We start from the raw sequence: 15366 nt of genomic DNA, 5'->3' as shown, positions 1-15366 counted from the left end.
TAACAAATATAATAGACTTTAATATTTTTTTTTAAATATTCTAAAATTGACAGTTACTTATGTCAAGTGAAACATCTAATAGTCTGGGTACCCAGTGATAACATAAGGTAGTGGACATTCTGGTTGACGACAGCATTTTCCCGGTGGTGCTGGGTTCCAGTGACAAACGTCAGGAAGATCCCATTTAGGACATCTGAAATGGAATAAAAGTTGATGAAATACTATATCTGTAAATATTTTGTGTTCTATTCATATATTTGATAGTTATCAAAAGTACCAGGAACAGAATATATTTGTTTTAAATATCAAGTTTTCTAAGTAAGTTGTTATCTATCCCAAGAGTAAAAAAGACAGATCAAAGCTAAGTTTTTTTCTACAATTGCCAAAAGGTTTATTAGTGATTTACCCTCAACTATCAGCATTCCCAAGGAAACCAATTCTTTTTTCTTTACATAATTAACTATTTATTTCAATTAATGGCTTGTTACAATATCCTTCAGGAGTCCATGCTCCTCCTGGCGTTTCCTGTTAAATTCCACTAATAGCTTATGAAAGTAATTAGTTTTAAAAATCATATTACATCAAATATATATTATACATTATTTCACTCATAATGATTATTCATATGTTTTCTAATGATTGCTAAAACATTACATTTAATTGTCAAACATACTCTTCTATCATGTCTATTGAGCTCATATAGAAAAATTGAGAAAGCATTGACATTTTAGTTTTTTTGTATCTGATATGTACATGATGTATTAGGTTATGTAAATTGAAAATAAAAAAACTATTTTTAAGAAATAGTTAAAGTCAAAATATTCTTCATCAAAAGTTTTATAACCAAAACCCAAATGTCTTAATTTTGTCTTAACATATATTGTATTCTTTTTTAAAACTTCATTATTGTTTTCCAAAAAAGTTCTAAATAAGTTATAAAGAAGTGTTCTTAATATTCTGTGTATTGACTTCTATACATTTGCAAAAAAAATCTTTAAAATTCTAATAATATAATGTGTAAGTAAGTTAACTTATATAATGATATGATCATTTTCATAGGTGTCCTTTAATATTCAAATAGGTATAGTCACATGGTACAAATAATCAAACATTAAAAGCACATGTATGTTGTTTGGTTGGAAGGCCGTTACACTACTTATACTTCTGACTATTAATTTTATAATTTTTGGTCAATATTTAAAAAAGTTTCCCATTAGGTCTCTATGTTAATTTTGATTTTTGAAGTGTTGATTACCTGATGGAGGAAGTAAAAGTAGTGTAACGGCCATCCAACTGTATATATATTTTCACGATTCTTGAAAAATACTTTTAACTTAAATCACAATTGTCGTTAATATTGCACCAATTCTCACTATTTGGTCCTTATTAATATATAGTGCATGTAAAGTCAACACCTGTAACACATAAGAGATGTTCGTCTTGACGTTTATCTTTCAGAAGCGGCGGTGGTAATGGTTCGCGGTAAGGTTTTCTTGTAATAAATACAACCAAACTGCCTTTAATACTAAGGAACAGCGGTGTCCCTTCTACTTTTTTTTTAAACTGCTGTGATAAGTTGTCAAAGGTACCAGGATTATAATTTAATACGCCGATGCGCGTTTCGTCTACATAAGACTCATCAGTGACGCTCAGATCAAAAAATTTATAAAGCAAAACAAGTACAAAGAAATTATTGTACACTACATGGCGTTGTCAGTTTGTTTTAGATGTATGAGTTTGACTGTCCCTTTGGTATCTTTCGTCCCTCTTTTATCATTACACTATGGATATAAAATTTACATAAATATTTTACTAAGATCGGTATATATACTGCACATAATGTGAATACATTTTCATTTCAATGAACATATTTGGAGCACAGACTCCTTTGTTGTTGTACATTTCAAAAGTAGTCAGACAGGTATTTTTAATGTTTATATAGAATTTCAATGACTAAAGTTATCTGTTTCAAATAACTTAAAAAGAAGTAGGGCCATTAATATATAATGCATGCCAAACAAATGGGTTATCTTTAATTTTTTGAATAATGTTAACGAAATTCTAAAATTGTTTCTTTATAGATATATGTGGGTGTCAAGTTTTAAAGTGCCTTCCCTGGGTACCATTTATATTTCAATGGAACAGTCCTTATTTTGACATCTAAAAAAACCAACAAAAATACAAACAGTTTATTTTCAACGAAAGTCTTTTTTGCTTTCAATTCACTGTTTTAATTATGATTCGCAGTGGTTATGATAATTAGATCCTAATTCGAAATATAAGCTCAAAGTACGGGCCATATATGGGTCTTATCGAGTTTATTTCTATTTCTTGGCAAATACTACTTTCTTTTATTTACACTGGTAAAGACCATTCATGGCATCAGTACAAACACAGATTAACGTACAACCATCAGACCAGGTTTCCTTAGATGGATTTGAAAATTTACAATCTCAAAGAGGAAAATGTATATAACAATATGTAAATTTTCAAAGATTTTTTTTCCCTATCAAGTAATTGTTTTAACTATGATTGACAATGATTGTGGCCATTACATCCTAATTTGAATTATTGACTGAAAAAAGGGGTCATGGGCCTTATCAAATTTACTCCTTTTTCTTAGAAAACATTGCTTACTTTTCTTTACATTGGTATTGACCAGCCTTGCCATCATTACAGACACAGCTAAACTGACAACCATCAGACCAGGTTTCATCCTGCTTATATTCCTTTCCACCATAATTACATACAGCTGAAAATAATGTAATAGATTATTTTTACCAATATCATATTAAACAAGTAAATATATACCTTAGGCTTATATACCTTATACATTACAGACAACAATTTAGACAATTTTTCACTTGAATGATGCCATTGATAGATATATAAAATATATTAACAAAAAATATGAATCAGCCAGCAAATATCCTATAGTTATATCTAACTTCTCAAATTCTTCCTAGCGTGTTGCTTGGGACTTATAATCTGAAACGTTTCAAGGTTAGTAGTTCACTTCCTGAACTTCAGGTAAAAACTAGTCACCATGATTTAGCAAAGAATGTGGGAAAGTTGGGTTAAACACTTACAATCAATCAATTGACACATCGTTAAATGAAAACTCACGGTCACCAACTCCAATCACATGACTGGGACAGCATCCTCTAGTAGATTTCCCTAATGGCCAGTTTGGCCATTGATATTGTGGACATCTAGAATCAAAATTTAATTTTATAATTTCATATTTGAAATTTATTCTTATTTCAATTCTTATTTTGTAAGTGGTTTCAAAATAACAAATATATATAAGACTGTTTTGTTCTTATCATAAGACACTATGTGTCAAATTAAAAATAAGTGAAAATGCAATCAATATTATAATAAGTGCAACTTTTACAAGCATGAACATATGAAGATACACGAATATCTCAAACTTGACTAACTATTTACAAGGTTCACAACAAATGTTAAAGGCAAATATTTCTTCCCAAACTTAAATGAAATAAATTGGTGAATGAGTCACAAAATCAAATAAATTTACGTCTTCAAACGTAAAATCTGCCTTTTGTCAAATGATTGGGAAACTGTGGTCCCTTACTTTGATGAATATTGCAGTTATACCTAAACTCTAAATAGCTTATCAAGTTTTTATGTAAAAAAATTACTTACATTTCCACACAATTGTAGAGACCGTTGATACAAGTACATTTTTTACAGCCATCTTTCCACTGAGCATTATGTTGGTAATGAACTCCTTTATATGAACAACCTTTAGCTGTAACACATTCAAAAGATATAGTTGTCAAAAGTTCTTCAAACTTTTTTAATGTTCAAGAATGCCATTTTCGACAAACCATTGATTTCTCCCGAGTAAAAACAATCAAGTTCAAGTAGAAAGTACAGCATCTAGCTTTTGGTAAAGGAGTAATAGGATTCTTAAGAAATTATATTATGTTCGATACTCTTGTTTTTGACTTTTTGGTCAGATATTTGGAATCTTTACTGTATACATATAGGATCAAAAGATCTTTTGCACACTTACCCCTTATTTTGTTTCATAATTTAATTACATATTCATAGTTACAAAAATCCATTTACGAAAATTCTTCTATTTAGCTGAAAACATCAAATCTCTAAAACCTACTCCTTAGATTTTTCTAAAAACCTATATGTAGTTGACACATAATTTCTATTTTACTGATACAAAATAATCAAATGATCACTGACTTCATTGTTTTGTCTAACAATCAATTTGTTCCCTTGTTAGTAGTGAACACCCTCAAAATTCAACGTTTTTCGGCCTGCAACGCGATGACATTAATATGATGAATCCTTTACATAACATATCAATCCTGTCTCTCTTATATAACAATTACATTATGAATCCTTTACTTAACATATAGATCATTTGTCGATTATATAACAATAGCATGATGAATTATTTACTTAACATATAAATCGTGTGTCTTTTAGATAACAATTACTTAATGAATCATTCACTTAACATATATATCATGTCTCTCTCTTTTATATAACAATTACATAACGAATCCTTCACTGATCATATAAATCATGTGTCTTTTACATAACATAACAACTACATAATGAATCCTTCACTTAACATATATATCATGTCTCTTTTATATAACAATTACATAACGAATCCTTCACTTAACATATATATCATGTCACTTTTATATAACACTTACATAATGAATCGTTCACTTACCATATAAAATCATATAAATCATGTGTCTTTTACATAACAATTACATAATGAATCCTTCACTTAACATATATATCATGTCTCTTTTATATAACAATTACATAACGAATCCTTCACTTAACATATATATCATGTCTCTTTTATATAACACTTACATAATGAATCGTTCACTTACCATATAAAATCATATAAATCATGTGTCTTTTACATAACAATTACATAATGAATCCTTCACTTAACATATATATCATGTCTCTTTTATATAACAATTACATAACGAATCCTTCACTTAACATATATATCATGTCTCTTTTATATAACACTTACATAATGAATCGTTCACTTACCATATAAAATCATATAAATCATGTGTCTTTTACATAACAATTACATAATGAATCCTTCACTTAACATATATATCATGTCTCTTTTATATAACAATTACATAACGAATCCTCCACTTAACATATATATCATGTCTCTTTTATATAATACTTACATAATGAATCGTTCACTTACCATATAAAATCATATAGATCATGTGTCGTTTAAAAATCGTGTGTCTTTTAGATAAAAATTACATATAAATAATGTGTCTTTTAGATAACAATTACATGATAATCATATGTTTTTTAGATAAATTTTTACTTAAGGCCAAGTTACAATAAATGGCTTTTGTCACAGATTTCAGTAAAGTTTTGCCACCTTTGGCTCGTTCAACTACTGAAAATAGAAAAATAATGCATTTATCTCATTTATTATTTGAAATATAACTGATCGAAATTTTTCAAAATGGGAGAAAATTTGAATAAAAGGCACACTAAATCGGCAAAAAACATTCTTAAGTTTGTATTAAAATCATCAAATCTATTAAAAATTACTCAATAGATTATTCTGAAAAAAACTATATGTGTTTGATACATAAATTTGCGTTGTAATGATGCAAAATAAAGAAAGGATCACAGACTTCGTTTTTACAGTATACAACATTTACAGTTGTGTTCCTTGTGAAAATAACCTACAAAACGTCGAAATTATCGTACTCAAAATGAAAGTGTATATGTTTTTTTTCTAATCTTAATGTTAATGAAAGTTGATTACGCATAGGCAAAATGTCAAATTTGTTGTTAAAATTACTATTGAAAGTTAACTTACGTGTTGGTGTTGTTCTTATATGTCCTGCAATAATAAACACAGAGATAATTTAATATTGTCTAAACTTTATATTAAAGGTAAATCAATCTCTTTGATTATCAATTTATATTAAAGGTAAATCAATCTCTTTGATTATCATTTTATATTAAAGGTAAATCAATCTCTTTGATTATCAATTTATATTTTGAATACTAAATGTATATAATTGACGATTGTTTATATAGTTTCTATGTCTAAAGGCAATTGGCATGTTTCGTAATTCACTGCTTTGTAAACAAAATGCCAACTTGAAAATATCCCAAATAAAAATAAAGAAGCTTTGACTGATAAAAGACAAATAATTATATACCTAATATGATTAAGAGAATTACCAGGTAAAAATCAGGGGGGGGGGGGGGGCAATTTGTCACCATACACAATGCCTTTCCAAGATCTTGTTGTGTTTATGTTGATCAATTTGTAGTCTCTATGAAAATGATTCTTGACTTTTTTTTGTTTTTTTTGTTTTTATGATTTGTCTTAACTTAATACAATTGTGATTTCAATTATTATTGTTTTTTGAAAATTGATAATTCTCAAAAATTTAACACCAAGCTAACTATAAAACTGTTATGTCAGCGGAGGTCCGGTTTGCACATTTTTATTTGTAGCACTTATACAAAAGTTTAAAACAGATTCACATAATGAAATAAATTTGCGTAGGATATCAACTTTCATAAATCGTAAAGCCAGAAAATAGTTGAGAATTTGTCATAAAGTTTTATTAACAAGGCACTATGCATTTACTTCCACATGGGAAACAATTTCGAAATTGTAATTCATATCTGAATAGTGATTTACATTGATATTCAAGTACAGTTCCTTCTCATATTGCGAAAAAAATAAGAATTGCATGTAACTTATACTCATTTATCAACTTTCCTATATCTTTCTTTATTAATTTTGCAACAACTGTTCAATAGTTCATATTTTACACGTATGCATGTTTAGATTGAATTTCGAGGACGAGAGTTAAATTTCATAACAAAAGAGATCGTAAATGTATATTAAAACATTAGAAGAGTCGAATTTTACGATCACATATAATAATACTTCAATACCCTATCAAATCTGGTATAATGATTGAAGAAAAAGTTTACATATATATTAAACAAATGCGAGTGTCGAGTGGACCGAAAGAATGTTGTAATGTTTAAAGGTTAATCGAATAAAAGTAGATCGATATATGAACTAAACATAGATATTTAGATTTAATATTGATTTTTACTATAAACAATAAACATTGCTTAACAAAGATAAATAAAAATCATTTTTGCTATACAGGTATATTGTAGTGTTTGTTATATAATGGTTTATATGGAAATGTGCCACTTACACGATATGTGAGGGCTTTATTTACATATCCGTTATTGAACTTCGTTAGTCTGATTAAAAGTTACAGCAGCCTAGATTGAATTTTGAGTTTTTCATTACTAAAAGCCTGAAGAAACCGGATTTTACAAAATCTTTATCAAAAGGATAAAAAAAACATGTTTAATCTCTCCTTCTTTTTCGGCTGTCCCAAATCAGGAACCGCTAGTCTTTGTAAGCCTTTCGGAGTTAAGTGTAGCGTCTATAGACTTTTGCAAACTATTGTTCAGAGACTAGTTCAGTATGGCTTCCGTGTACGGGAGTTGTTTCGCTGCGTTGAAGAAAGAGAAAAAGAATGTTAATTGTCTTTATCGAGTGTTATGTTATATTTATTTATTATCCATTCTCAATTATACATGGTATTATCTTCTATATCTTCTTATATAAAAGACCCAGATCTTCGATATGTGAAACATTTTGATTCAGTTAATAACGGTTTAAATTATAAAAAAAAACATTTTACAAACACAAATATGGCAGACAATTTTCTTTGAAATCCAAGCACAATAATGTGATCCCTAAATTTTGCAAGTAAAACAAACAATCGTCAGTCAATGAGCGCCCTCAGAATTTATCACAAAAAATCAAATCTTGACGAAACGAATCTTTTATGAATAACATACTATAACCTAAATCAAAATTTTTGTTCGAAATTGAGAGCATTTCTTTTTGGTATGGCTATTGTGCATCAAAACTATTGAAATCGGTTACTACAATTTTATTCTTTGATTATTCTAACAACAAGATAGCGCTGACAGAAATATAAAGGTTAAAACTAAGTCAAGTCTTTAAGGTTAAATACCATCCCTAATCTACCATAACAAGAGTGCACACGCTGAAATATCTCGCCTTCTTAACTAATCATTGATATTATGTTGATAGTCTTAAATATAAAGCTTTACTAAAACTATCATACAAAATCATAATGATTCAAGAAAATGAGGTCATGGTCATATAAACCCGAATAAAAATACTTGTACATCTTACAATCATTCAAAATACTAAATACAGTTGACCTTAAATTGCTTATAGTTTCTAAGAAGCAGACTTAACAAAGAAAACAATGAACCATGGAAATCATGTCACGGTCAGATGAACCAAGCCAGACAGACATGTACAGCTTACAATCCTTCCATACAACAGATTTAGTTGACCTGTTACCTATAGTGTGAGCAAAATAAACCAAAACACAAAAACTTAACACTGAGCTATGAACCGTGAAAATGAGGTCAATGTAAAAAAAAACCTGCGAGACTGACATCTGTATCATCAAATATTTCCATTCACCAAATAGGTCACTTATTGCATTTAGTATTAGAAATAAAAGACCAAGGCTCAAAATCTTAACTTGGACTACTGACCCATGAAAATGAGGTTATGGGCAGGTGACATATGCCAGCTAGACATGTACACCTTACAATCTTTCAATACACTAAACACAGTAGACCTTACAGTATAAAAAACCCAGACCAAAGCACAAAAAATAAACTATTACCACCTAACCATGAAAATAAATTCAAGGTCAGTTGACACCTACCAGTTGGTCATATATCTTACAGTCCTTCTTTACAAGGAAAATACTTGACCTATTGCTTATAGTATCTGAGATATGGACTTGACCACAAAACTTAACCTTGTTCACTGATCAATGAAATGAGGTCAAAGTCAAGTGAAAACTTTCTGACGGACATGAAGACCTTGCAAGGTACGCACATACCAAATATAGTTATCCTATTACTCATGATAAGAGAGAAACATAAACATTACAAAAAATCTGAACTTTTTTTTAAACTAGTCACTGAACCATGATCATGAGGTCAAGGATAATGGACATGTGACAGACCGTAACTTGGTATCATGATGCTTCTATATACAAAGTATGAAGCATCCAGTTCTTCCCCCTTTTCTTAAATATAAAGCTTTTAACAAGTAAGCTAACGCCGCCGCCGTCGTCGCTGAATCACTGTCCCTATGTCAAGCGTTCTGCGACAAAAGTAGCAGACTCGACAAAAATCATGACATCCAGGTTCAATTTTAAATAACAGATCATCAATAAGATATATGAAAAGTTGCCAAAATGCAAGAACAAAATTATGTTTCTAAAAGTTTCCATTGTTTTCATGAACAAAACCAAACGTTTAACAATATACAAAAACGTTCCCATATTTAAAAAAAGAAAGAAAGAAAGAAAGAAAGAAAAGAGATCTCCCTTTATAGATATCTTTAGTATATAACCGAAGCTACAATATCGTCCCATTTTCAGCAAACATAACCTCTCGAATAATATTAATTACCGGGTTTGTACTAACATTAGCAGCATGGCGGATGCCACTTACTACTTAACCTTCCGGAGTATCTAGAATCACTTCATGCTTTGATGGGGTTCGTGTTTCTCAGTTCTTGGTTTTCGTTGTTGTGTTTTTTGTATGGTAGTTATTCTTTTGTTATTTTTTTTTTATCATTACGCTATCAATTTTATTTTCGACTTTAGACTTCTGAGTTTGTTTATCTTTCACCATTTTCTTTATCCTTTGCTATCGTTCTCCTCTCTTTTTTTATAAGTATTAAGACTAGTCATAACATTATTAGAAATAATTTTATACAATTTTTATCAATTGTAGGACATAAGCATGCTGACTGCCAGACACACAGGCAGATTGATTACATAACTATTCAAGGGTAAAACCGATTAGTTAGAAGGACCCTAGGTATATAAAGTGACTACCTGAACACTGGTAACATGTCTTTTGACAATTGACTTCAACATAAGCTTTGTATGCAGTATTTGTACAAATAGTATCTGCCTCGGAGCTACATATTGTTGGTTCTTTGTCATAACATCCTTTAGGAAAAGTTGTATTACCTGTTAAAAAAAATCAAGAGTTAATTACAAACTCGTGAAAACAAATAATAATTCTTTTGACACGATATGTTTAATATATATTAAATATATTAAGCGCCAAAATCAAGTTCAGACCGTGTTGGGCTTACTTCAAGACAATACAATAAGTTGCATATGTTATCTGCTTAGCATATCCCCTTCGAACCTTACTTCATTGTATTGGTACACAGGAAATGGGTGTCTGACAGATTTGAAAAACACAGACACAATCAATACAACTAATCATTATGTACGTGCCAATTTATTATTAAAGACCTTGCTCCGTATGTAGGAAGAAAATATCAGTTTTAAATATTTAGGGTATCCGTTAATATGGTAAAATGTCTGGTAGATTTTAACTGTGCTCACATTATAAAAAAATCCATTATTTATTGACTAACAGACTGATGGACAGAAGTAATAGACAAGGTGATTCGAATATATCCTCAACTCCTTGAGAGGGGGTATTAGGAAAATATACAAGGAAAGTCCTATATAACTTCTTCAAAAAAAATATTAAAAAAATGCATTAGACATTTTACAGATGTAAATATTTTATACATCCAACGCAATGTTCAATGAATAAAGATTAACTACGAAGTATTTAAAAAAAAAACCCAACTGCATGGTATAAATGAATAATGAAATATTTGAAAGAAGATCAGCCTTTGACATCCTTCAATCATGTATCTCTCTGTCATATAATTGTAAACGAGAGGCTCTCAAGAACCTGAATTGCTCACCTGAAGTTTTTAATGTAAAATGTTTATGAAGTTTATCCAAGGCGGCCATGTTCTTTGACGGTAAATAAAATCATGCACAAACTTTCTACTGAATTTTGGGTGATGGATCATGAAAATTGAATACACAAAAACAACAAAACCAAACGAGTATTCAAACAATGATGTAGCTATCAATTAAAGATGATGGACCAAAGCATTCACCAAAACCCTCTAAGATTCTCTAATAAAATATGAACATGTCAAAGATCGTCAAAAGAATATCTACAAATGGACATGGTTTTTTTAAATTTCATTTCTATTCGGTTTTTTTGGCATACAATATCAACCATCACCTAAACCCACCCTTTTGTTCCAATACGTTTGTACTTACACATCTCACAGTGTCTTTGACAATTTTCAAGAGCCCAATAATGAAATATTCCTAAACACGCATCGTTTCCATAGTCCCCACAGTTATTTAATTTGTCAAAACACGACGGTTGTGTGATATAATTTGTTGTTGACGTTGGAACAGAACTGTAATCTGTAAAATAAAAAAATCAAGCTTTACATTATATAATTGCTATAATCAGAGTCTAAGTGGAAATTGTTGGTGGTTATGCTCTTAAATATTGTTATGGAACATTCATTTTTTTAAAGTCTTTTTTGTAATACAGTTTGAACTTATCACTCAGTAGTAAAGTCGACATATCTCTGTTAGTGATTGGCATATATCATGAAAATTTGGGATAATCAAATTGAAATATGAAAATAAAGATAAGCCGAGTGTCTTGTTTGTATTATATATTTAATCAAATAACATCAGAAGGGTTATGCACATTTATTGCCAAATTTTAAAAGTAGAATACATCATTTTTAGTGAAGGTTTAAGGTGGCTCGTGGGTACAAAAATTTCGGCAAAAAATTAAACCTTTATTTTTTTTTTACAAATTTTATTTTGTTACACTATTAGTTATTACTTTATGATATGGTACAAAAATCAACCCAAAAAACGATTCGGTTTGGCCCCAGATGACTTTTAAAATGTTCATATCATTGAAAAAGTTCCAAATTATCTCCCTTTGGTGCAAAAATGCCATTTTTTTTACATTCAATTTGTTATATCTTTTTAACTCATCGGTGACCTATATATTTTATTATTGTTTTCCAAAAAGCTGTACATAAACTAAATAATTGTAAAAGTAAAGCAATTTCTGTAATTAGATTATTTTTTTATTTTGATATTACCTTTATTTCTCCTATTAGCTCAACAGAATAAAAGGACATTAAGAAAAATGTATGCTTTTTCCAGAGGCAGATTTTGAGCTTAAATAAACGGTGACCCAATTTTTTTATTTCATTTTTCTTTTAAGTATATGATAAAGTTCATTTATAAAAAAATAAAGTGAAATCCTATATTAGACCAAAAAAATTATGTATACCCAGGAGCCCCCTTAAGTATGGAAAGAAAGGACGATTTTTATTGTAACCTTAGTATAAATAGAGACTGTTTGGTCACAATACTTACCACTGACATTGAAGAAAGGTATACAATTATGATAACTTATAACATCACTGCATTAGACGAATGTAATTTTGATGTTTCAAATATCTATCATCTTTGAAAACAGGGTATTCCTAGATATATCAAGGATTTCATTTTTAAATATATTCTTGGCTATCTGAAGTGTCAACTTTGTGCAAGTATTTTACTATTTCCTTAAAAGTGTACACTCACAATTATAATTAATCAGACTAAAATACTAAATAGTGTTTGTTGATTGCATGCGTTTTTAAACAGGTATGGAGAAGGTATAAAAACTATTCATCTGGCCATTTAATGTATAAAAAAGTACAAACCACACTAACATGACTAACATGAATGATAAAAAAATATTATTGAGGTTAATAACATGTATTTCAAAATACTAGCGACAATGATTTTTTCATAAAGTGTTAATATATTATACTATGAAATATATATGATAATATGTAATCTATTTTTAGCAAACAAAACACATTTGAACTTATATTCACAAATAATTACCTTGTGGATTTGACCTCGGAGCAACTGATGTATGAACTGCTGCATTCGAAAGTGTCACCGTCTGGAAGAGAGCGACGATGCAAATTATCAAAGTCTTAGTGATGTTCATCCTTTGCTTTACAAAAATAAAATTCTGGAAGGCCTGAGTATACCAGTGCCTTTTATACTCTTGCCCACGTAAATGATCCCTTTGACAAAGTTCTAAATTTGGGAGCTGAAATGTAGACGATATGAACAGGAAGGTCAGACATTTAAATGAATGAACACCTATACGGTTCTATAGAATTAAGGAAAATTGTTTACAATCATGTGATTGGCCATCCCACTAAATCTGATGAACCCGGAAACGTAGGGCAGGTGATAAGTTATCCTGTCTAACGTAACGGAATAATTCTGACTTTGGCAATAAGAAAACAATTACATAAATTATGTTATAAGTAAATACAATCTGTTATATTACTGCTGCTTATAATACTTTAGAATGTAAGATATATATATGAAACATAAAAGCCCAGTATAGAACAAAAAAATATTCTTATGATTATATATTTATATTTTTTTTGTTATCAATTTAATTCCACTAAATATCTCCGTAAGTCCTCGGCGTGTTCGAAATTCTGATACAGATATTCAAGAATTTCCACATTTCTGAAATATCTTGAATAAGTTTCTAAATAAACAACGGAAAAAGGGTCGAAAGATGCCAGAGGGACAAGTCAAACTCAAAGATCGAAAATAAACTGACAACGCACCCGTCATGTTGCCCCGTTTGTTAGTCTAATTCGGTAGGTCACATTCGTGAAAAGGGAAGGGGATTGTAGTTACGACATAAGGAACATATCTGTTATCATCTGTGAAACAATATAACATAATGGTCCAACAACTCGTGATGGCGTCCGTTCAATTTGTTGTTTTAAAATTTTTGCGAGGAAATGAGTTAAACTGCAACTCTTGGTTTAATAGTCTTCTTCTGAGCAGCAACCCTCTATCAAAGAAATTATTATAGGAAATACAACCCCCGGAATATCGTCTCAATTGGGAGATATATACTCCGTATGCAGACGTTGCTAGAATGTTGCTGTAAAGAAATAAGAGTTCAACATTGTGAAGCTGAAATTATCTCTTTTGTCGTAAAGTTATGTTTTCAACCGACCCTTATTGTCAATTTCTCTATATAAGTAAAGAAATGACTTTATCGTATCTGTTGTATCCTTTATATACAATTCGATGAGATAGATGCGTTCAACATAGTCACCAAATTTTGACTTATAAAGTGAGAGAACATCATCTATATAGCGAAAAGTAAGGTTAAAGGATACTGCTAACTTCTTATCTTTCTTCCTGAAATAATTTCTCCAGCAGGCACCTGATTGTAGTCATGACTTAAACAAGAGTGCACACGCTGAAATGTCTCGCCTTCTTTACTAATCATTGATATTAAGTAAAAAGCTTTATTACAACTGTCACATAAACTTAACATTAAAACCAAGATAACTAAGAGATAACTAAACAAAGACCAATGAACCATGGAAATGATGTCAAGGTCAGATGAACCATGCCAGGCAGAAATGGACAGCTAACAATTCGTCAATACAAGAAATACAGTTGAATTATTGCTTATAAATTAAGTAAACAGACCAAAACAGAAACATTAACACTTAGCAATTGACCGTGACAATGAGGTCAAGGTCAAATAAAACCTGCATAACAGACATATAGATAATAAAATATTTCCATACACCAAATATAGTTGACCTAATGCATAACGTATTAAAAAAATAGACCATAACTCAAAAACTTAACTTTGACAACTGAACCATGAAAATGAGGTTAAGGTCAGATGACACCTGTCCGCTAGACATGTACACCTTACAATCATTCCATACACCAAATATAGTAGACCTATTGCATACAGTATAAGGAAAACAGACCAAAACACAAAAACTTAACTATAACCACTGAACCATGAAAATGAGGTCAAGGTCAGATGACACCTGCCAGTTAGACATGTACACCTTCCAGTCCTTCAAAACACCAAATATACTAGAGCTATTGCTTATAGTATCTGAGATATGGACCTGACCACCAAAACTTAACCTTGTTCACTGATCCATGAAATGGGGTCGAGGTCAAGTGAAAACTGTCTGACGGGTATGAGGACCTTACAAGTTACGCATATACCAAATTTTGTTATCCTATCACTTATTATAAGAGAGAATTTAACATTACACAAAATCTTAACTTTTTTTTCAAGTAGTTACTGAACCATGAAAATGAGGTCAAGGACATTGGACATGTGACTGACGGAAACTTCGTAACATGAGGCACACAAATACAAAGTATGAAGCATCCAGGTCGTCCACCTTCTAAAATATAAAGCTTTTAAGAGATGAGCTAACACCACCGCCGCCGCCGCCGCCGGAAC

The 15366-nt window shown here is 30.3% G+C and overlaps 1 protein-coding gene across 1 annotated transcript; it reads right to left on the bottom strand.

The window, feature by feature from the left end:
- LOC139523560 (BMP-binding endothelial regulator protein-like) lies at positions 1 to 13086 on the bottom strand. The gene is made up of 8 exons (XM_071317680.1): positions 12942 to 13086; positions 11286 to 11438; positions 10017 to 10154; positions 5882 to 5905; positions 3670 to 3775; positions 3127 to 3212; positions 2638 to 2752; positions 1 to 193 (listed from the first exon to the last, which is right to left on the bottom strand). The coding sequence occupies exons 1-8, from the start codon at positions 13048 to 13050 to the stop codon at positions 76 to 78; spliced, it is 849 nt and encodes a 282-aa protein (XP_071173781.1). The 5' UTR covers positions 13051 to 13086; the 3' UTR covers positions 1 to 75.
- Between the last annotated feature and the right edge of the window lie 2280 nt (positions 13087 to 15366).

Source organism: Mytilus edulis, chromosome 5, assembly GCF_963676685.1.
Source record: "Mytilus edulis chromosome 5, xbMytEdul2.2, whole genome shotgun sequence".
NCBI classification, from domain to species: domain Eukaryota; kingdom Metazoa; phylum Mollusca; class Bivalvia; order Mytilida; family Mytilidae; genus Mytilus; species Mytilus edulis.
Note: the sequence above shows the minus strand (reverse complement) of the source record. Positions and strands in the feature narration are given on the sequence as shown.

Bases quoted from the DNA above. Each gene is read 5' to 3' on its own strand.
- LOC139523560 (XM_071317680.1), bottom strand. From the start codon at position 13,050: ATGAACATCACTAAGACTTTGATAATTTGCATCGTCGCTCTCTTCCAG. The intron at 10,155-11,285 runs GTAAGTACAAAC...TTTTTTTAACAG, and splicing joins TCAAAGACACTGTGAGATGT to GTAATACAACTTTTCCTAAA. The intron at 194-2,637 runs GTAAGCAATGTT...ATTCCATTTCAG, and splicing joins CAATACCAATGTAAAGAAAA to ATGTCCTAAATGGGATCTTC.